This window comes from Lonchura striata, chromosome 3, assembly GCF_050655825.1.
Source record: "Lonchura striata isolate lonStrDom1 chromosome 3, ASM5065582v1, whole genome shotgun sequence".
Taxonomy (NCBI): Eukaryota; Metazoa; Chordata; class Aves; order Passeriformes; family Estrildidae; genus Lonchura; species Lonchura striata.
Window position 1 is genome coordinate 65,552,664 of NC_140705.1, and position 24,485 is coordinate 65,577,148.

At 36.1% G+C, this 24,485-nt stretch overlaps 1 protein-coding gene across 12 annotated transcripts in view; it reads left to right on the forward strand.

The window, feature by feature from the left end:
• STXBP5 (syntaxin binding protein 5) overlaps nt 1-24,485 on the forward strand; it is a 107,189-nt gene that overhangs the window by 22,242 nt on the left and 60,462 nt on the right. For all 12 annotated transcript variants that reach the window (XM_085575381.1, XM_021527026.3, XM_085575377.1 and 9 more), the window contains exons 3-7: nt 5,678-5,759; nt 6,544-6,644; nt 18,371-18,505; nt 19,592-19,655; nt 22,032-22,115. In XM_085575381.1, the coding sequence (XP_085431507.1) occupies nt 5,678-5,759; nt 6,544-6,644; nt 18,371-18,505; nt 19,592-19,655; nt 22,032-22,115 (466 nt within the window). The remainder of the gene's footprint in view (nt 1-5,677; nt 5,760-6,543; nt 6,645-18,370; nt 18,506-19,591; nt 19,656-22,031; nt 22,116-24,485) is intronic.

The following is a 24,485-nucleotide window of genomic DNA, read 5'->3' on the forward strand; positions in this document are numbered from 1 at the left end:
GCTGTAGATTATGTATGTGAAAGTAATAGTATTCATTAGATTTTGTGAGATAGTGTTGCATTTTTAGAATTTTTAATTATTCAGGGTCTCATTAAGGGGGAAAGTACTACACATACATAACTGTAGTAAAATATGCAAGTATATTATGCAGTCTTGGAGAGCTGTATGCTGTGGAGCGGTATATATAAGAATACATTGAGTAATCTATTGGTTTTAGTGTTTTGTATGCAATTCAAATCAGTGGTTTGCGTCTTTCTCTAGTCAATGATCTTTTTTGTCAAAATTGTCAACTATTTAAGGACTTCTAGGTGTTACTGCTATAGTTTTGAGAAAAATCTAGGAATGAATATTAAAATCTGCTGCAGTTTCAGATTTGTCTTAATACTTGTGAGCTATTGTAACAATGGCAAATCTGATACCTGGTCTGTCTTTGCTGTATTATCAAGACTTTTTATCACAGTGTAAAAAAGAAAAGATGCAAATATCTGTGTGGTGATAGTTTGGAAAATAAATTATAAATGTGTGTGTATACCTCAGGGTAACCAGCCCCCTGAGCTGAAAGACAGGGACAGGAAGCAGAATCCTGTAATCCAGGATGAAGTAGTGACCTCCCGAGCTGTTTAGGCACTCGTAAGTCTATGGGACTGGATGGGATTCAGCCAAGTGTACTGAGGGAGCTGGCAGAGGAGCTCACACAGCTGCCCTCCATCATTTATCATCAGTCCTGGCTACCCAGGAAGGTCGACTAGAGCTTGGCCAATGTGGCGTCCATCCACAAGAAGGGCCAGAAGAAGGATCTGGGAAACTACAGGCCTGTTAGTCTGACCATGCTGTCCAGGAAGGTTCTGGAACAGGTGGAGTGTGATCACATGGCACTCACAGGAAAGCCAAGAGGTCAAGCCCAGCCAGTGTGAGTTTAGGAAATCTGGTGACATGCATGAGGGGCAAGACTGTGGATGGTGTCTGGCTGGACTTTAGTAAAGCCTCTGTTTCCCATAGCATTCTTCTGGAGAAGCTGGCTGCCTGTGGGTTGGACAGGTGGATTCTTTGCTGGGTTAAAAACTGCCTGGATGGCCAGACTAGAGGGTGGTGGTGAATGGTGTCGTGTCCAGTTGATGTTCAGCCACACGTGCTCAGGGCTCAGTGTTGTGGCCAGTTCTGTTTTATATCTTTACTCATGATTTGAGTGAGGGGATCGAGTGCACCCTCAGTGAGTTGACACTTAAGTTGGATGGGAATGTTGATCTGGTGGAGGGTGGGAAGTCTCTGCAGAGGAATCTGGACAGGCTGAATCAATGTACCGAGGCCAATGCTATGAGGTTCAACAAGGCCGAGTGCCAGGGCTCGCACTTCAGTCACAACAGCCCCGTGCAGTGCCAAAGGCTTGGGAATAGTGGCTGGAAAGCTGTCCAGTGGGAAAGGACGTGGGGGTGTTTTGTGACAGTCAACTGAACATCAGCCGGTGTGTGGCCAGGAATGCAAATGGCATCCTGACCTGTATCAGCAACAGTGCAGCCATCAGGGCCAGGGCAGTGACCGTCCCCCTGTACTCAGCGCTGGTGAGACCACACCTCAAATGCTGTTCAGGGACCCAAAACTGAACATTTTTGGGACCCTCATTACAGGGGCATTGAGGTGTTAGGAGCATGTCGAGAGCAGGGCAGCGGAGCTGGTGAAGGGTCTGTAGCACAAGTGCTGCGATGAGCAGCTCAGGGAGCTGAGTGTTTACCCTGGGGAAAAGGAGGCTCAGGGACCTAGGAGACCCTACCATTTTCCATAACTGCCTGGAAGGAGGCTATAGCCAGGTGAGGGTCAGCCTCTTCTTCCAGGCAATTCATGAAAGGACAAGAGAGCATAGCCTCAAGCTGTGCCAGAGGAGGCTTAGTTTCGATATCAGAAAAAAAATCTATCATGGAAAAGGTTGTTAAACCTTTGGAATTGTTAAACTATTGGAATGAGGTTCCCAGGGAGGCAGTGGCATCACTATCTCTGGAGGTGTTCAGGAAAAGACTGGATTTAGAGCCATATTCTAGTTGATAAGGTGGTGGTTGGTCAAAGGTTGGACTTGATTAACTTAGAGGTCTTTTTAAATCTAAATGATTCTGTGATTTTTTTGATGACTGCCTTATGTTAAGGGTTGAATTGATATCTACAGAGTTTGGAATGTCTTTTATGTCAGATGTGAAGAAGTTGTCCCTGGGAGTCCCTAGGTCTACTTAGAGTAACTAAAGAGTTAAAAAAAAAAAAAGATTGGTCTTCTCTGACTTTCATTAACATTATGGAATTAATGTTCTCTGTCAAAAGTGATTTCTAAGGGTGGATTGTCACTGAGTTGCTACTATGTAGCTAAGCTATAATAATGGTAATAACTTTAATAAAGAGTATTTTTAAGGAGACAACTTGCATATTGCTAAAAGAAATTCTTGAAGTGGAAGCTTAGGTCTGAAGATTGTTTGAAAAAATACCTTTAGGAAATGTTGCTTTTTCTCATAAATTGAAGTGAATTTAGTCTTATGTGATATTAAGGTCATATTGTGGTTTCCTTGTGTATTACCTGTACTTCTAGCAGTCATGAAAATGAGCACTAATGCTAGGACATGAGAATGTTAACTTTTTCTTCTCTCAGGCACAGCTGTTGTCTCTTGTTTTCTCAAGAAATATGGAATGAAGACAAATACTAGTGTTTTCCAGGGTTAATTTCCAAATGGCAGTGGGGAACATGGGAGCAATATTCAAAGGTACAGTTTAGAAGCTATTAATTTATCCAATTTGTTAATATTTTGAGTTGGGGATGAAGCAGGAATAGAATAAGCTGCTTGGAATTGAAGAAGCAGGGATGGGTCTTTGATTAGAAAATTGCTCAGAGCAGAGTATTTCCTCTAGAGCTACCCAAAGTCTTTGGTAGTGAGTTTTTCCTGTCTACAAAATTAAAATGCTTTGCTCGTCTTGTCATTATTCATTATAATTTTTGCCTGTTTTGGGAACGATGATGTAGTAGATGATCACTGCTTAGTACAGTGAGCTCTCTTGCCTAAAGCACACATACACAAGTGCAGTGGATTTGGGCAAACTGCATTCCCTGGGCTGCTGCCTGTTTTGTGTGGTTGAGAAATGCTTCACATGTAGCAGGCATGTATTATCCTTCTACAGTCAGTCTTTGTGACGTGCTTTTTCAATTCAGCATACCCCGCAAAACTGGGAGGCTTTGCATTGCTTTAGAAAAGAAGATTAATGCTGGTTAGAAGGATGACATTAATTTGAGATGAGAAGAATAATTTTAGCTACTAGGTGAAAAAGTGAAGATGACATAATCCTTGAGTAAAGGAACTAAATAAGACTAGCTGCAAGGACTATTTTTTTTTTTAATTTTTAATGACAGCAAGCACTACAGAAGAGGCCAAGCTATTTTCACATCTGGATGTGAGGTTTCCACTAATTTGTCAAAGAGAGATTTTCTCTGAGTATTTAAAACTTGGGTAATCTTACTCCTAGTGCTGCATATTTACTGATTTCTTGAAAATGGTTCAGGTGTCCTGGAAAAGGGGGAAGAATTTTTTGTTTAAGGAAACATAGAAACATTCCTAATAATGAAATTTTTATTGACTACTTATTACAGTGCTTCCAGAAATAATAGCATCAGAAGTGCTTGCAGAAAGCATCTGAGGAATAGAATTTGAAGTAAGAAGTAACTTGAGCAGTCTATGGACTTGTTTTTCTGGGTCATATTCCTCTTATTTTGAAGCAAGGTAGCTTTAGAGTCTTAATTTGAAATAAACTCTGGGTTTAAAAACAAGGTTTGCATTTAATTATGTTGGAAAATGTTCCAGGGAGGGGCTGGGAAAAGCTTTTATTAGAAAACTACCTGTGTCAGTGAAGATAAACAAGTTTTAAAATTCAATTCCTGAAAGCATTTGAATTTCACATTTGAAAATAATTTTTGTGTACTTGTGCAAATAATGATTAATTCAAGTAAATGCAGATGTGTGAGCAGGGCCAAAGGCAATCATCTCTGAAACTTATGTTATTTCTTGTGGAGTTTTTCAGTCTGGCAATTTCTGTAGTCATCCATAGTTAATGTAAAAGCAACGACTTCACATTTAAAATATTCTGAGTTTGTGTAGGAAGGTATCGTTCATGGGGACAACACCCCCTCCACTCTTTGTTTTCTAAGCTATAAATTGTGACTGGAATACAGACAACTTTGTAAAAAAACTTATTTGTAAGAATTTAAAATAAAAGCAAAAAACCAGCTGAGGCTCACTGACTCTTTAAGTCTTTCCATGGCAGAGTAAAATTAAATTACTAATTCTGTTCGGGAAAAAAGCTGGTATTAAGTTTGGTGGATTATTCAACATCTGTCTAGTGTATATCTCACCACTTAGCTGGATGTTATGCAGGTTCATTAGTCTAGAAGAATGTGATTCAAGTTTAAAAGTTAAATATAGCAGTGTGTTGGGGCAGACTTCTCCCTGCTGTGGTTGTACTTTATTTTACCAACTTAGAGGCTGAGCAGGAGATGTGTTTGAGTTTTGATTTGCATGCAGCCTAATAGTCTTTTCAGCCTTTCAACTGTCTGTTCCATGAATGCACATGTTTTTTAAGGGTGCACATATTATCTGCTTTGGTTTTGTTCAGCAATTTATCAGTAAATGGAAATTGCAGAATGGGTAAGAATTGTACTGTTTTATTAATTTTTAGTATATACTGAGAGAAAAAAAATGTACATATATTCCTGTTTTGCATAAAGCTTTGGAATAATTTATTTTCTTCCTAAAGCTAAGGTGCTTCTTTAAAACAAGAAGTGTTCAGCACTGACAAATTATAGTCCAGAAACCCTGGGCGCACAATGATGGTGAAATACTGACCAGCTTGCTTAATTCCTCTTATTTCTTCTTGATCTCCTAGATTTTGGAGAACTTAATTTTGTATCAGAAGCAGGTGCAGAACCACATTTAAAATACAGAATGTTTGCAACTAAAAAGTGAGTTAAGTATGGAAAAGTGAAATAATCTGTTTTGCTGCAACTTCCATCAGTATTTGTTGTGGAAGGGCAGGACTGATACATGTGTGAGAGTGAAAAGGAGCAAGCTTTTGCTATCTCATAGCTGGTGTGAATCCAGAAAGTCTTGATACAGAGATCCTGAAAATTTACATTGTACATAATTTCCTATTGACTCCTCCATATTTTGACTACTGATGTTCTCTGTCACAGGAAATTTTTTTTTTTTTAACATGCCTTGCATTTTTCAGCTCTTTTCATGCTTAAGTTATGTTTAAATGGAGAGAAAGATCCTTTGGCATTTGGAAAATGTAATAATTTGTTTATGATGCTTATTTAGATTAACTTCCTTTAACTCTAGTCCTGATATTTAACATTGTTAAAGTAACTGCTTTGTCATTCTTCAAGTTCTTAATGGTGACGAATCCCTTAAATCTCTGTAAGTTAAGCACTTACACATATTTGTTGTATTTCAAGGTAGGCCTTTTAATTTCTTTGTGTTACTTTGTGGCATTTATAAATTGCTGTTTTGGTAACTATTCAGCTCTGTGTGGTAAGATATGTTGAGCACACTAGCTAGAAACAGGATGTTAGCCTATGTGAAAGTGAAAATGTTGGTTATGCTGTGTGTTTTGTTTGTTACATGCAACAATTATTCCTTAATGGTACTAATTCCAGCTTTGGTCGGCCAGGAGTTGAATGCTACTGTCAACATGACAGTGGAGCTGCAGTAATCCAACTTCAGTTCCTGATTAATGAGGTTAGTAAAATGATTTATGTGTAATTCAGGGAAAATATGGAGCACATTTTCTTTAATTTTTCATTAAGCAAGCATTAAAATTAGCTGATAAAAGTGATGTAACACAAATAGCAAACTGTAATAACAATTATAATTTTTTTTTCTAGTTTTGGAAAATGCTTGACTAACTCTTGAAAAATATCTTTATCACTAGAGTACTGTTTTGCTGTAAGCAAGGACTAGGAATATCTTTTTGTGTCCTTGAACATTGCAAGTTATGCCTGTAAGTGGTGAAGTACTTTTTCAAAAGTACTACCAATTTCAGTAGGTAGTTAATTTTATTTTGATAGAGTTACTTAGACATGAACTGAATAATGTTGCCTCAGTTTCAGATGTGTGTTTCTAGCGATGTAGGAGCTGAGATCTGACAGCAGTGCTGTTCTTGAGCTAGGGACAGGTTTTTAGATGGATCTTGCTAGCTTTATCAGCACCCAGATGTCAGCAGTTCATTCCCTGATTTCTCTGCAGAGATGGACATAAGGAAACTAATGAGCACACACTGAAAGAAGCTACTTCCCCATCACCTCTCAGTATAACACTGAACCAAACTTGAGTGAGGTGAACAAGTGATCACATCACTTATCTCATTCCTACTACTTAGAACTTATCTGTGCTGTGGTGCTGATGCACATGCTTACACATTTTTTTAATCCTGGTAATAAATATATAATGTATTTCCACTGTGATGCTACACTGTTCCTAGGGCTATGAAAACAAGTTGACTAAAACGTTTTTGTTCTCCTAGGGAGCTCTTGTGAGTGCCTTGGCTGATGACACCTTACACCTGTGGAACTTGCGCCAGAAGAGGCCGGCTATTCTTCATTCACTCAAATTTAACCGGGAACGGTAGGGATTGGTCATTATTGCAGTGCCCCTTATACTGCATGCTACTCTAAGATCAGATCTTATTGGTGCGGTCCAAGTCATAACTTGGTTTACAATTGAAACTGGGTTTACACTGTATTTGAGTTTCAACCTGTGTGGCTCCAAAGTAGTTGTGAATAAGACACACTGGTGGCCTTAACTGAGATGCCTTTTCTATCACGTTGTGTTGCATTGCTGAACATCAATTTTCATATCTTTAAAATGTGGAGGGACAGAATATTTTGAATGGATGTCTTCAGAGGAATTCTGGAACAAGAGAAATTGTATATACCAATGAGACAACCAGGAAATCTGGTTCAATTTTTTACCTGTGATCTTTTCTCCCTCGATGGCAAAGCAGAATTCTGCAGTGTTAGAGCTCTTGTTTGTATCAGAGTAGCTGAAAACCACTTGTATTTTGACTAAAAATTTTTATACTCAAGTAATAGAATTGTAAGCAAGCTAGAGAGAGAGATTTAAAATTACATTTCTAAAACTCAGTTGACTAAATTTCTGAAAAACATGTCCTTTGTTTTAAAAGCAAGCATTCCTTTCCTTTTAGGAGGTATTCCTTCTTTTCCATTATATGTAAAGTCTCAGCTGGAATGCTGTGTTTGCCTTTGAACAGTATGAATTAGAGATGGACTGCTTGGGGAGCTCAGAGGATGTTAGCAAAAACACAGAATAATCTGTCACTTGTATTTCTTTTGAATAGTGCAGGAGGTAATACATTTTAAGTGATAGCAATAGAAAAAGTTAAATACCTATGTAATACGTTCTAATGTAGTGTCATACAAAGTGCTAAATAAACTGTTGGGTGGGTGAACTGCTAACTTTTTAGTTTTAAAGAGCAGGTTATGAACAAATTCATCAGGAACAATATAAATGCAGATTAGTGGGGTTTCTTTGTATAGAGGATTAAGTGATTCTAAGTCCCTTTTGAAATTATTTCGATGATCACTGTGCATAAAATCTGACGTGGGCCTGTAGGAATAGGACAAAGGTTAATGACTTTAAAGTAAAAGAGGGTAGATTTAGATTGGATATTGAAAGAAATCATTCACTGTGAGTGTGGTGAGACACTGTAACTGATTGCCCAGAAAAGTAGTGGGTGCCTCATCCCTGGAAGTGCTCTAGAACAGGTTGGATGGGGCTTTGCTCAACTATTTACTGAAAGATGTCCCTGCCCACAGCAGGTGAGTTGGACTAGGTGACCTTTAATGACCCCTTCAGGCCCAGACAATTCTGTGATTCTGAGCTGTTATACAGAAAACAGAAAGCTTTGTTGACAGAGGCAAATTCTCTGCCCCAAAAAAGTGGCAGTGTTCCTTTATGCAACATAGAAATCAAATGCAGGTAAATGCAATATATAACCACTAATTTAATGAGGATTGTCCAAGTGTAAGAGATACAATAGTGTGTCCAAACTTAATTTCCTACTTCTTTTTTTTCAGTGACTCTTCTCTTACTTGCAGTGTCTACTTAAGTGCCAGTGTAAACTTAGGGTTTGTATCCTGAAACCACACTTGAAAATGAGCTTCTTACTAGTGCATTAAAACAGATATCTGAGGAGGTGATTCTGATTGTGGGTGAATCGCTTGTAGGCTGGCTTAAAGTTTCAGATGCGTGGGTATCTTTGGATAAACAAAGTGAAAGTTTTTGACTATCCTTTTTCTGTAAATATCATTATGTCAGTAGCAAAATCCATCACAGAGAGTTGAGTAGGGGTAGAAAGGAGTCTCGGTCACTGATGTTTCTTCAGTGGCTCACTTAGTTACTAATCCTGTCTTGCCAAGGTAGGTAATGAGAACACCATGAGTGGTGTAAGGATAGCTTGAGGCAATGGCTTATTCTTCCAGCAATTTTAATTTTAAAATATCTATTTTAATGACATATAAAAGCAGCCAGAACAGTTAAGATTCCCAAATCTGTGCCTTGTCATACAACTTAGGTCATGCTGGATGATTGTTAAGTGTTATCAAATACTCTGTTTTCTTTTGAATAAAATACAACTTTATAAAATAACATGTAATTTCATTATCAGGCGACTATTTTGATTTGAACTTGAACTGCAAAAAAATCACTGTTGAATAATTCTAAATAGAGGCCTTTATAGCACTCAATTATTTGTAATTCATTATACCTAGTAGTTTCAATATGCTGTACGAATCCTAAGTAAATGGGCTTTCCTTAGGTCAGTTTTATGTATATTAACAACTAAGTTTATTGAGGAGAGTGTTCATGATGTAAGTTAGTTATGCAAAATCCATTCTGTCAGGCCTTTCTGGAAATGTGTCAGAGGGCTTTGGAGGTCTTTGGTGGTTTTAATCCCACCCTATAATCCATGCCCACTTCCTGCCACTCATTCCTGCATTGTACTATATTGTGTTCTTCCTAAAGGAAAAGTGCCTCTCTATCTCCACTTGACCCCCCTTCTCCAGCCAAACCTTATTCTTTCTCATGGTGTGTTAATACCAATAGTCCTTGGATTACCATCAATTCTTGTCTGTTGGTAATAACAGTCCTTGGCTGGCTCCACAACCATCCAGTTATCTGTGTTTGAGACATACACATTAGCCCCTTATGTTGTGGGAATCAAGAGCTCAAAGGGATCTCACTGTGGACTGCTGTTTATAGGCTGGTTAGACAATGGGTTTTAATACACATTAGTCCCTTATAGTCAGGAGCTCAAAAGGATCTCACTTTGGACCACTGTTTATCGGGTAGCAAGAGAGTGGGCTGTAGTTGTAATAATTTTCCATCCTGGCCAATTTGTGTTGGCAATTTTCTTTGACTGTTCAACAACAAAAATATTATTCCACTTGCATTATTATTCCACTTGCATTGTTATTAAAAAAAAAAAAAAATCCAAGGCTGTGTGTTAAAAGCAGATGCTCATTAGACACCTGTTAGTTCCTGGGAACAGACAGTGTTTCTGATAAGCTCAAGGGGAGTTTAGTCCAAGTGGAGTTCATCAAGGCTGGGGTCCTGGGTTTCCTGGGTGGCAGAGGCATGCAGCACCAAAACCCATACCACAACTAAAGTCAGCTCCTCTCAGCCTCTACGTTTTCAAGTCATGAAACTGTTATAAACCTGGGGATTAAGATCTGTTCATAAGGTAAACTAACTTCTCAAACAGGACTTATTTGAAGTATTTTGTACACTACAGAATACTTCCTTATATATACAGACTTATAACTGTCTTCTCTAATGTTAATTTGCCAGTTTGTGAAGGGAGATTAAATATCTTGGAACTCATTATATGACTGAAGCAATGATTGTAGTGGCATCAGTATTTGCTATAGGACTCTGTTGAGGGGAAGGTTTAAAATTATTTAACTGACTGAGTTTCCCTGAAGTGTGTTGAAATTGCAGAAAAACAGTATTTGTGTCTTATGTAACAGGAATTGAACTTTACTGTCACAGGCAAATTTTAATTCAGATTTTGTTTCTAAATAACAATTTTATATGTAAGGTTTACATTTGATCTAAAAAGTTATCTTGAGTATAGAAAGCTAACTGTGGCAGTTACCCAGTTACTCGTTACCCAGATGAAAGGATTTTCTTAGTTTTGAAAACTATTCTTTAACTGTGTTTAAAAAAAATGAATTAAAAAAATAAAGTGATAAGGCTATGACTTCATTAATTAATTATGTAGCCTTCTGGCACAGCCTTTTAACAGCTCTGCCTAAATCCCTTCTTTTAGTCATGTGGAAGAACCACTGCCCAATGTCTAAAACATAATTTCTAGATTTCTTATTTTTTTATCCTGTTGATAATTTAATTTTGTTACCTTACTTTCAGGTGTTTTAAACATCTTAAGATACAAACCCCAGAGCTAGCTTGTTTGTAAATGCTTCTGTTGTGTGTTTAAATATTTTGTAAAATTATCTGAAAATTTGAATTTTAAATCTGTAAATTGTTTCAGAATGCAGTCTCTAGTATATGACAGGAGAGTGATGTGAAGTCTTGCTTTTCTACTCACTACTTTTAAAAACAGGGAGTAGTGAGAAAGAGCTGATTGTTTTTAATATAACTCTATGCCATTACAGGCTTTGTTCTCATACATGGAAAATGTCTTTGGATAACTTATATCAATCTTAGATTTGAGCAAAGCATTTCTTTAAAAGCAGTAGCCAAGAGTTCTGAAAGATGCTGCTTTCTTTTGAATCATTAAATTAGTAAAGAAACTGTAGATAACAAACTGGCCATTAATGGATTCATAGCTCCTGACTGCCTATTGTAGCAGTGATGGTTAGTAATTTGAAGCAGGAATTGGTGAGGTTTTAGATGTCTAACAAATCGGCTAGCTGAAGTTACTGACAGATGTCAAAAGCTCAGTGCAAAACAAGCTAGTTTAAGTTTTTTAGCCTTCTGTTTGCTGCACTTGTGGAAGTTTTGCAGCTGCCTTATGTTCTAGTTATCAAGCAAGAGTTAGCAGATGGTAGACCAATGTCATGCTTGGCCACTGTTCCTTGACTGTGGGAAGCGGTGTGTAGAGGCCAGGACAAAAATGCATAGTGATGTGGAACAGTTGTTTGTTGACTTGTCATGCAAAAGTGTTTAAATACTACCTCTTTTCAGAATGCATAATTCAGTGTGTGAACTTAATATTTCAGGTTTTGTACTTCTCTAAGATGACTTCAGTCAATCACTATCTATTTCCTTTGCCACCTACATATCTAAGTATCTTAAATACAAGATTATGTGTTAACAAATAATGCAGAATTGATGTCAAACTTGCTTTAACTCAGTAATAAATATAAATGCTTCACTAGGGTAAGTCTGAAATAAGTGTAGTTAAAACATTTTATTAGAGTAAATATTGAAAGCATGTTGTAAGATAGATACATACATAACTAATCTGGCTTTAGTTTCCTGCAATGCAGAAACTGTTAAACTTGATGCTGATCTAAGGTGTGAAATGTCAGTCATGCCAGGGACAAGACAGGGACTTTGACAGATCCTGTTTGAGAGGGTGGAGTGACAGACTAACTTGACTGAAAAAAGAAAAAAGTAGCATGGAATGACAAATTTGAGGCCCATTTGCCAGCCAAAGGAAACCAGCTTTGTATACACGTATGAAAAATTTGTTTCATTAGCCAAGACTTGCATCCTTCCTGAGTTGACATTCCCTGTTCTAATGCCAAAAGAAAGTTTGTCTTTATGGTAAGTCACAAAGCAAGAATGGCATAATAATAGACCTGAGTGTTTTGTGCAAGTGCTCTGCATATCAATCTCTGAATGCTTGATAGCAGTTTAATTTTTAATATGTCAACTTCTGTACTGTGGGATTTAAATAGTTTTCCTCAACATGAAACTGCATAATTCAGCGTTACAAAATTATACTTAAAATATCTTTAGCTTTGTATCCTGTTGTAAACATCAGCTTTAGCATTGTGTTTGTCTATGGAGAGTGGAAAATCCCGCTTCTATTTACTTATTAATAATAAGGTTTTAAACTTCTGTTGGCACATATGTTATCTTGTTAGAGAATGTAACTTTGTACTCAGCCTGTGCCTTAGCAGACTTGGGAGTTTTCTTTCACCTTGAATTTATGAACTGGCCAATTCTGCCACTTTGTGGATAACATAAGGATATACAGGTTGTCTTGCCTGTGAGAGCAGGTGGTGACAGACACCACCTGACTTTCTTCAGAGTGAGAGGCAATGATCACCAGGTCTCCTTGCCTTGATTGTGTTGTGTAAAGACTTTTACCTAGTGAGCTTAAAATTTTAACTCAGTGGTGATTCACTAGGGCATGTAATTAGAAGGAATTTGATCTTGTTTCAAGAAACTCGCAGAAGAAAATTAACATATTGGCTGTCTGGATTTGTTATATATGTGAGTGTTTCTTTCACAAGCAGCAAACTGCTTTGAAAAATATTTCCTTGAGGCCATGCATGCATGCATAGTGCCACGTGTCAGTGTGGCTGATGGAACTGTAGTTGCGTCAGCTGCCTTCTTCTGCCTTTAGCACTGAGGCAGAACCAAAATGCCATGTCCTGTCACTCAGAAATTTAAAATTTAGGAGAAATGGTTTTTAAATTGCCTCAGTTGCCCTGTTAGCTATACTTTTTACACCAACTTCCACAGTGATATGAGGCATATAATGGCCAACTGCCACGTTCTCGGGCAGAATTTGATCTCTAGCCTTTAAGTTCTGCCTAAATGACAGGCTTCTCCATCAGTGATAGGAATAATTTTTCTGCCTCATGTGGTACATTTCTGATATAGCCATTTTTTTTCTGCAGTTTGAGTTTGTGACTCCCTGCATGCCTTTTGAGGCAACTGATTCGAAAACTAAGATAATTTTTCAGTATTGAAAGAATTTACACTAAACACTCAAAAAATCTGAAACCTTCTTATTGCTGATGCGATAATAGCTGATGCAATACCCTGCAATATAGAACTCTGAACTTTTGGTGTGTCTGACATGCCAATGGTTACTTTTTGTGTTGTCCCAAGATAGTTGAGTATCTTGCTCTGACACTAGGCTTTACTCCATCTTGACACCCCTGGTGTCCACCACAACTCAGATACTGAACACAGGTGTTTCTGAGCTGCCTGAAGAGGCAGCAATTCCAGTCAATGGATTTGGGGAAGCACCATTTGGAGTACTTTTGAGGGATGTAAATGGAAATGAAGTACCTGGTTCACTTCCTATGATATTCTGCATTTACCCACATGTTCTTTTGGTGGAACATTTTTGGGATACATTGAAGAGGATTTCTTCCTCTGCTTATACCTTCTGGTCTTTGAGGTCTTTTGTACAGGTAGATGTTCTAAGCTTATTGATGTTATCAGATGTGGAAAAAGACACTTTTGCAGCAGTCAGGAAGTATAAAAGCTACTCATTGCTTCCATCAGAATGTCATTTTGACACTGGCTTTTGACTTTTAAAGTCCATGGAGGACTTTGACAAGAGTCTGTGGATTTGGAGTCTACACCAATATCAGAATTAAACTTCTCAGCTTCTGAATTTTACATGGTGCTATCTCACACATGGAAGTTTGAGGATAAAGGTGTGTAGAATACAGCTTTGATAGCTTAATCTTTTGCTTTTATTTTGCCTATACAATAATGATCTGAGCAGCTGTATACTTACAGTTACTGCAGATCTATAATGAATGCCTGAGGCACTAGAAATATTTTAGTGACTTAACAATAAAACCTGTTATCAGTGTTTGTCATACTTCAAAGTATTTGTCAGTGTGCTTTGTTAAAGCAGTGAAAAATTCTGAAGAATGCTTAATGCTTCATAATGCAGTAGACTAGGAAAAGGTAAAGATTAATTTAGAGGATTTCTGCTGTCATAGTAATATAGGTAAGTTAACAGTCTGCCATTTTTCCTTAGTATTTCCTCTTAAAAACTAATTCTTTGAATAATGTTGTTTTCTCTAATATTTCTGTAATTAAATTCCTGTAGGGAGTATCATCACTTGCTGAATTAATTGTTTTAATATATGTTGTGAAACAGCAGCAATTAAGATTTATTTAAATATATTTGACAGATTATCAGAAAAGACACATGGTCTGCAGTTAAGAAAGGGAATGCTTTCAGCAGGTTAACAAACAACTTAATGAAGAATATCCTGTAATTTCTAAGACTTTAGGATAAGAAATATCGTAAATTAATTTTAATTAATGTAAGAACAGTAAATATTTTATCATTGTTTTTCCGTGTGGGTGTGTCACTTGTTTTTCTGTATATAATTTTGTATTCTTGAAATATTGGTTCAACTTTTACAACCTGACTTTGTAAGAAAGAAAAATCTTGGGTTTGTATTTTTTTTTTTTTTTTTTTTTTGAGGGGTGGAGAGGGAACAGCTTTGCAAATATGTGTGGTAAGGATGAAGATTTTGTGCTTACAGTAAATTACAGCTACAGGAGAATTTAAAACTACCCTGACTGCTTTGGGGTTGTATAACAGTGCCTCATTTTAGTGATGATGTTAGTTTTTACTAAAATCTTGCTGTGGATTTCATGTTGAAAAAATAAATCTCCTTAAAGCATTTTTTTTCTATAAAGGGATCTTTCTCTTTTTGAAGATATGAGAAAGTGAAATATTTGAAATGACATGCTGTGCCCTGTACTGGTTTATGCTAAAACTTTGGTCTGTTTCACAAAACGTACTACGCTTACTGAGGGAGCTGAAATTGCCTTGGAGACAACATGAGGAATGTGTTGTGCCATGAAAGAGCTGCCTGAAAAAGCCTTTCTGTGGCTGCTGCCGCCGACAATCCCAGGCCGTCCCTTTAGATGTACAAAACTGAACGATTTTAAATCATAGATGCTTCTATTTTAGTATTTTTGGGCAGAATGGCTTGCTACAGGAGAAAAGTATGACAGTCTGCTTTTGACTGCTACATTGTTTTTGGGCAGCTGGGGTTTGTGTGCAAGAAAGACAAGTACAAAATTTTTTCATTTGTCTTCTTTTTGATGTGTTCTCAACAATTGATTACATTTTCCACTTCTATATACATATCCATTCACAAATGGTACGGAGAGAGGGGGAAGACTGCTTGAGTTGTAGAAATGGCTAGAGGATTATATGGCCAGTTCTGCTTCTGTTGATCTTAAAATACATTATGGATGAAGCATATTCTAATCTTGTGGCAAAAAGATAGATTTCTGAAAGAAAAATCTTCATTTTTCAGAACAAAAATATACTGTCTATGGCCAAGTGTCAAATAAGCAGGTATTGCATCACTACCAAGAAGACTCTAACCTTTTGTTTCCATCCTCTGAAAGGAGTTTGAATCCCTTCAATCATCAATCCAATTCTCACCAGAACTAACAAGCCTCCTCAGGCCATTCAGATGGTCGTAGCTTCACTGAGTTTTAGTTTTTAAGAGGGCTGTAACACTTCCCAAGCTGTTTAAAGTATATGTAGCTTAAGGTGAAGCCTTAATTAGGTGGAGGGAAGCTCAGTGCATGAACTTTGATGTTGGAAATATTATTCTGTAAATTTTCTTTAAAAAATGCAGTTATCGGAAGTAAGTCATTAAGTCAAAATATAGTGGAGTTTCTGAAAGTTGGAAGACATACAAATTTCTATTAAAAAATAAATTAGTACTTTTTTTTAATTTGCAAATGGAGTAACCTTTACTACATTCAGGGTGAAATGTCTTATAGCAAGATCAGCATGCCATTCCTTTTGGATTTAACTAGTTTTTCTGAGAAATAAAACATCTAGGAATAGTTTTTTAGTTTATAGAAAAATCACACAAGTCTGTTTGTAGAAGAATGGTAAAATACTTTGAAGAATAAAGTTATGAATTCTGTTATGTGCCTATTCTTTCAATTTTGAAATCTTCAACCTCCTGTGGTTGAGAGTTTGTAAATATTTTATTAAGCTATTTGCTCTCTTTGTTTACTTTTATCATGGAATCAGTTACTGTTAGCTAACTCTTGAAAAAATTGATCTCGGTTGCACAAAGGAGACAGTAAATTGAATATCCCTGCATATTCAAGAAAAGTATCAAGAATATTGAGGAGATTATTTAAATGTTACCCTTGGGCTATAACAGTCGGACGTAAAGGCCAAACTTATTTTACCCACTTTAAATGATGTGAAATAGATTGGTTTTCAAAACGAAGTGTTGGACAACTGTAATTAACAATATTAACTTGCTAATCAAGACAAGCCTATAACCCTGCTACTGATTATTTTTTCTGGCTGCTAGGCCATGATTTTGGATCCAACTGATTTCGTTGCCAGCTGCTTCTGGCATGTGGAGTGCTGGCACAAAAAGCTGCTGTGCTATTGCAGAGTGCTGAAGGTTTATGTTTATCTTTGCATACAGTAGCTGCCTGCCTAGGAAGAATGTTTATCATGTATGTGATTTAGCTTCCACCAAAATCCTTTTTTTTAAAGGATGTTGGGAAAACACAAGGTTTCAACCTGTGATTGCAGATTAGTGTGCTTTGTTAAATGTGCTACAACCTCTGCAAGTTGAGTTGGAAGGGCATTTTAAATCATGTATGTAGTATTTTGTTTCTGTCAAAAATCAATGAAAAAGTTAGTGCAGCCTTTTGGTATAAATATTCAAGTAAAAGAAATTGAGTTGGAAAGCAGATAGATGAGGTATTTGCTTGAGCGAAGTCCACTTCCTAAATAGGAAGATAGAAGTGAAAAAACCCCAAGACGGTACACTTCTGCATCTAGGTAGCATCACTACAGAAGTTTTAACTTTTGAAACCTGAAAAGTAACATCTCTTCAGCCACAGCAGTTTCTCTCTTTGCTGCTGTTAGCTTTTCCTTTCAGCTCAAGTTGGTGTGCATATGCAGCATCTAATGCAAAGGATCTAAAGCTGTTCTTTGCATAAACACTTAACAGGCTTGTGAAGTGATGCAATGGATTTGGCAATAAGCAACCCACTTGGGAGAAAACAAGAACATAAAAAATTGTGAAGCTAAGGATTAGAGCTGACAGAACAAATTCTTGTTGAATAATTGTTTTACCTTATCAGTAAAGCATTTATGAAAGCCCATGTTTGATAGCGGAGTAATTTGGCAATTTCTTTCAATGTCAGGCCCTGTCAGATTAAAATGGTTTAGTTTCCAGAAAGTTTCTAGACTCCAATTTCGAGTTAGCATTCTGTCAGTTTGTACAGATATTATTTCCTTATCTTGAAGAAATAGTCAACAGTAATCAGGACCCAAGGGTGCAGAAATAATCGGGTTTTCAAATGCTAGTATTTGGGCTGGAGATACAGTCAAAGAGGAGTCCTCTGCTGCTACATACCAGTTGTTAGCTGTTGAGTCTTGTGCAGGTACACCCTTCTAGCAGAAGAAAAAACTAAAAGACAGAAAATTAAAACATGATTGAAGTAAAGCTACAGCCTGAAATTTAAACTACTTTTAAAATTAGTTTTATAATTGTTTAGGATTATTCTAAGGTTTGCTCTTTAGGCATTAATTTGAATTACATGTGAACTTATGTGGGTCTCAGATTCAGTCAAAGAAAGAAACTGAGAGTTTCGAGCCAGGCAAAAGCCTGGGAAAGAGCTAGGAAAGAATGTAAATAATTCTTTATCTTTCTTGTTTTTCGCATTGTTTATAGTCAAGTTCTATCAATATGCGTTAAGCACTCTGTACCAATGGTGGTGGGTTGTTTTCGCTTCAGAACCAATGGATTTGATCCTTGTGAAGCTCTATATAAAAGAGTGGTGTATTTTGAATAAATTGGAGTTTTACTCTCACAACCTTCTGAATCAGTCTTCTCATTCCCGTCCTGCCTCGACAGCGACAACCTTACTTTTCTTGAGTTATATCTTTTGTCTGTCTCCTTACTTGAAATCATCCTTATCTGCACATGAAAATTCTAAAATCCTTTGTTCTTTAAAACTTGAAAGTAGATAGATTCCAAAGGGAGATTTATAGACTCTAAGAGTATTGTATTTTAAGTTTGACATGATAGCAATAAAATGCATTCAATAATTTTTAAAGTTGACTGTAATTTTTTTTAATGATTTATGAGTTTTAGAATAACTTGCTTTCTATTTCTTTATTCAGCCTAAGTTTCTACTTTGTTTATCTCTTACTTTGGTCACGTATTGACTTTTCTACATTACCTCAAACTTGTCTTATATATTCCTATTTTCCTATTGCCTTATTTCTGCCTTTTGGTAGCATAAACCCTGCAGTGTATGATAACAAAAATACAGTTTTTTAATACCTTTTTGATGGCTTTCTCTTCCAGGATAACATTTTGTCACCTGCCTTTCCAAAGCAAATGGCTATATGTGGGCACTGAAAGAGGAAACATTCACATTGTCAATGTGGAATCATTTACTCTCTCAGGCTATGTCATCATGTGGAATAAAGCCATTGAACTGTGAGTTTAACCAATTTTTGTCACTGGAGGGGAGGGAACAGCAATGTGCCAGATGTTAACATCTGTTGCAGGTATATCATTGTTATCTAGAGAGGCCTCCATATTCATCTTACTGCACTACATACATTATCAAACTGCATATTCATGTAGATATTTTTATTTTCAAGCATTTCAAGTGCTAATGTTAATATATGTTTCTGCCTTTTATAGCAGTATTTTATCATAGTTCCTGGGATAGACATGGAAATAGACAAAATAGTATAGAAATAGATGTAAAAATCACTATGTGTGGGGATAAAACAGAAGAAAAAATAATAAGCATTAAAATATGGTGTGGCTGGTACTTGGACAGACATGTCACTTCTACAGTTGAGGATTAAAGACCAAAGTGTAAAGATAATGCAATTTTTAAGAGGGCTGATATATTCTGAGTTGGAAGTGACTTTCTGAAATGCAGATTTAAATAAGTCTATTCCAAGACCAAGATACATTTTATAGCTATTGTCACTGCATCTCCTTTTTTCAATGTTAAAATTGTATGTACAAATATTGTGATTTGTGGGGGAAAGATGTAGTTGTGTGCTGCTTTTTCTTGTGCTGGTGTTTTTTTTCCCAGTACATCTTCTTTTAAAAATGCATGAAGTCCATCACTTGCCAAAGGGTGTTAAAGCAAACACAGTTCTTTATTAGTCTTTCTTCAATAGCAAGAAGTCCACATAAAGTGTTAATTCTGTATTATTGCAACAATGGCAATCTTGGGCAGTTTATTAATAATGTCAAAACCCTTATGCCAGTGTAAAAGTGAACATTTTATCCTACAGTGTCAATTCATGTTTGAAGCAAATGGTATTTTTATGTTGTCGATAGGCAGTAAATTAGTCTTTCCTTAAGACAGAAACTAAGTGTCTACAAACAGACATAGTATTTACGGGCTTGAAGATAAAAGTAAAAGTAACTCCATTTTGAAATGTCACAGCTTGCTTCTATGGCGTCTGTATCTGCAGAATGTGTGTTACTTCAAATCATTTTGAGATACCATTTAGGGCAGGGGACAATTTTTTTTAAATGGGAATATTTCTTTTTTAGGTCATCCAAGTCTCACCCAGGACCTGTTGTCCACATTAGTGACAATCCAATGGATGAAGGAAAGGTAGGATATTTTAAAGACTCTTCAATACGTTATTTTCACAGCAAGACTTTTCTAAAGAATAGATAGCACTGCTATTTAAGGAAGGATTAAGTATATAAGGACAACAAAGGCTTTAAGCCCTGAAAGTATCACAAAGCAAAGTACAGCTGTGAATGTAGGATACATTAATGGAATTAATCATCTTGTTATTAGAAGCATTTGAGAACACAGATAAAAATGATTAGCAGCAAAACTTTTGGAAATAAAAGCAAAGATTTTTACTTATTATGATAAAAATTAAAATGTTAGCAAAAAGCCCATCAATCATAACTAGAGTGCTTAAAGTGTGATGCAGATTAATTTCACTTTATCATGCTCTTGTGTGCTATTTCACAACTTTAAAATGCTTATTTATATAGCATAGTTATATAGAATACCATGTATACTTAGTCTTTAGATTAACTAATCTGAGGGTTTTGTGCAATTTGACATCTAACTCATACTCCCATATTAGGCAATTTAGTATAATCACTAGGTGTTGTTTGCTGATGAAACTGGCCTACAGAAAAACAAGATATTTCAGAAAAGTAAACCAAAATATGTGAGAAGGATCTATGTATTAGACTATTTTTTCATTCTTATGAGATAGTGTTAACATAATCATCTGTTCATCTTAACAAGAAGTTTTTACAGTGCGTGTTGTTGAAGCCCTTGCAAGACAAGAGTCCTTGTCCTGTGACATACCATTTTGCTTACTAGTGCTCTGCATATGCTGGAGAAATATTTTTTGTCTACTCTGTTTTTCAACAGTAGTAGATTAAATTGGAGAGAGGAAATGATCTATTGTCTTAGCAGTGGTTTGAAAGCTTTAGCTAGTTATCAGCTTGTATCCTAAACACTTGAGGTTTCAGTCCAGCAGAGAATTTAATGAGTAGAGGTTTTTTCATTAGTATGGTGCTCACTGCAGTAAGTGCGTAACTAATGGGTTTCTCTGTAGAATTAGGTTTGAATCACATTCCAGACTTATGGACTCTAGTATATGAATGCAATGAAGCTGTTGTAATTTCAGGAAATACAAGTGATCAATTTATTTTGATGTATTCCACCCCTCATCTAATTATTGTCAATTAAAGTTTAAAAATGACTGGTTTTAGTCATCAGGCTGTCAATCACTGTTTTGAAATCTTGACCTTATGCTTTTCTTATTTCTCGTAAGAAAAACATTACTAAAAAAATCCTGTGTAGTTGCAAAAGTCACCCATGTATGCACTCTTAAAATTTGTTCATGCTTTTAGCTTTCTAATCATGGTGGTTTTTCTACTGTTTTAAGTTAAAATAGAAACATTATAATATATGACATATAATAGGCAAGATAATTGAAAATAATAGTATACACAATGTTCATAGGAAAAATTGAATATTCACTTTTACTAGATTAAACATGTCTAATATTTATGATATTTTAGTGCTGTTTAGCACTGAAAGAGATTAAATATTTTATTTGTAAGCTTGTAGGAGATCTGTTATTTTTGTACTGGAGAGAACTGTGCACCTTGAAAATCTTAACATGCTGAAAAGACTGTCCAGGCAAAACCTCTAGGTCGGGCACTCAATTATTACTACTGCCTTGTGTTGGACATGGTTGTTTGTTTTTTTTTCCATTAAGAGTGGTAGCACTTAAGATAGGAGACCAAAACATTTAGATACTCAACAATGTGTTAGACCAACTATTATGAGCAATTTGAGTCTTCAGTCCCTGCAGTAAAGGTTTAAACTCACTTCTTGCAAAAAGATTATTTGGAAAATTGTCTGGTTTAATTTATCTAGTTTTCCTCCTATGAACAAATAATGTTTCTGGAGTTCCTTCAGTCTGTTATCTCAATTGTGATTAACTTCTGGAGAAACCTCATAGTACATGGTTTCTTTACAGACAATGAATTCTTAGTGAGAACTTCAGGGGGAATATTGTATTCTTCCAGCAAATTTAAGCAGAATGAATTCCAGTGAGGAGAATGCACAATGAAGTTCTCCTTTTCAACACCCCTTATTTTCACTCAAGATGGAATGCACATAGCAAGGGTTAATACAGTGATTTCCAAGGAAATAGCTATGATTTTTCCTCAAAGTGATTTCCAAGGAAACTTCAGAAGGATGCTTTCATTTATTTCTGATTTTGCGTGAATGTCCATTATGTTTTCTGGAACTTGAGGACAACAAGTGCAAAGTAAACCTTTCTAACACTGAGGCCTTTGCTGCTTTAATTTTTGTTTTTGTAACTACTTGCAGTTACTATATGTACTATTATGCTGCATATCTTTTGGGACAAGAACCTCAGGCATTGCGAATGATATCATTTTGATTTTCCTTATAAAGAATTAATGTATCTTCTTAATGCAGCTTCTGATTGGCTTTGAATCTGGGACGGTGGTATTATGGGACCTGAAGTCAAAGAAGGCAGATTACAGATATACACATGATGAGGTAACCTTTTTCATCTGCAGTACTTACTCTGAGGATATAATTCACTACTCAAATAGTGACTTTTATTATTTTTTAATCTCCTGCTTCTGTTATCAGTGGATCAATAAGTAGGTCACTTGGAAATTGCAAATACTGGAAATTTTCTCTAAAAGAACAGTAGGGCTTGGATAATAAACTTCAGACCAAATAACTTCACTGAGTTTAAGTTTGTGAAGTAATGAATGGTGGCATGGATTGGATTTCTTCACTAAGCTTTTAGATCTTTTTTCTGTTAATCGTGTGACTTTCACCTCTCTTAAGGGTTTAAATTGAAACAAGATGGTTTAGCAATTTGTGTAATTTGGAATCTCTCACATATTCTGGGAACTGGGAGATGAAAGTGCAGGGGGAAAAACTACTAAATAGTCTCATTACAACATTTCTCTAACCACCTTTTCTCTGTAGAATAAGATCAAGATAAAGATAATTATCTTTGAAATAAAACTTCATGAGGTTTAAGAAAAACAATGGCATTAAGTGACATTCATTTCTTTAAAACTTGTTTCTTGAGAGAATAGACTTTTTGATCAACTGAGATTAACAAAAATGAGTCAACATAATATGCAAGTAGATGTATTTAATATAAAATAATACAAAATTGGTCTTGATTACATTTTGTTGACTGTAAAATGGCTTTGTCATTGTTCAGTATCAGCTTTAGTTTTTTGTGGGGGGAGGGGGGCGGAGTTGTTGGGTTTTTTTGCTGGCAGCTCTGGCTCAGTACTTGTACTTGTGTGTATTCTACCAATCCTTGCTTGGAGGAGGAGGCTCTGAAGTAGTCTAACACTTAGATCATCAGAAATGTCCATATAAGCTGCAGAGTGTGGTATGCAAAGAACAATTTTTCTCCCTTCCGTTTTCATTGCATGAACCCTTTATATTTTATTTTCATGAATTTACTCATGTCTTTATCATCTTTTTCTTCCTAGACCTCTTACTTGTTGTGTTCTTCTCTAATCTTTTTATCCATTTTGTTTTGATTTTGTTTTGTAAAACAGAAATACAGCAGTATAGTATTTATGAAGATGTGGGCATGCTGGATTTATCATGTGGAATACTTGTCTTTGGCCTTGTTTTCTTTTTCTCTTGATCTTGGATTAGCCTTTTGATGCTGCAAGCATAAAGCAGATGCTTCCTTGAAACAACCAACTATAAAACCAGAGACTTGTACTTCAGGTGTTACTTGTCAGGTCGAAGTCCTGACATTTAGGCATTGTTTTTCATTGACATAGCTGGACAGGAAAAATTAAAGTCTTTCTGCAGTTTTTCACTGAAATCCTGGTTTCTGCTTTGAGTGTGGTTTGGTACTGTCAGCAGACTTTACCATCTTAATATTTTTGTTCTAATTTTCCAAGTTGCTTATGAATAAACTGAGCAGATGATATCCCTGCGGATCTCATCTACCATTTAGCTTCATCCATGAACTAATCAATTAGTGCCAGCCTGTCTTTATTCTAGATTCCTTTACTTCCTTAAACAGTTATTTTTTTGTTCAAAGATATCTAATCTGTTTAGTTTTAGCTTCCTTTGAGATGCATTGTTCAAGGACTTTGAAAATATTTTAGACAGTCTAAATGGTGTTTCCATGAACTTAATGCCTGTTACCATTCTTGGAGATTTGACTATAATTACCTCTCACAAAAATAATGTTGACTACTTTTATCTGATGTGTTATACTCATCCATACGTCAATTAACTGTCTTTATTAAAATTTTGTTGCAGTTTCTAGAAACTTACCTAAAGTAGACACCATGCTGCTTATTCTGTTTTTTGGTTTTTTTTTATTATTTTGTGGTCCATCTATTTAAAAATTGACTTTTAATATCTGTCTCAGTAATTTTGGAACAAATTCTGACTTGAGAGGCTGCAGAGATCAGTAAGTAATTCAGGTGTTGCATCTTTTGATTTTCTTTAGGATTTAGAATTGAATGCTTCTAGGTGTCCAATATGAGTTTTTTTGATTGCAGAAGAGGTAATGAAATATCTCAGGTCAGACCCTTGGTAAAGAAATGTGTTTATCATAACTTGGGAATGGTTAGGAAGGGAAGAGAAAAAAAAAATTACGATCTGGTAGTGTAGTGGTTTCCTTGCTCAGGGAGTGCTCACCCAGAACACTCAGAGTGGAACACTGGAGCATTGCCTTGTCTCAAGAGATCTCTGTCTCTGGGTACTGTGACGCAGAGCAAAGAAAGTTCTTTGCTATTTTGTTTCCCGCTAACAAACCATGTGAATTTGGACATTTCTGTGCAGAAAATCTTTCTAGCTAGTTTCTTGTTGATTCCTAGTTTCATGGTGTTGTTAGAGAACTTTTTTCACGCACTGACGGTAGGG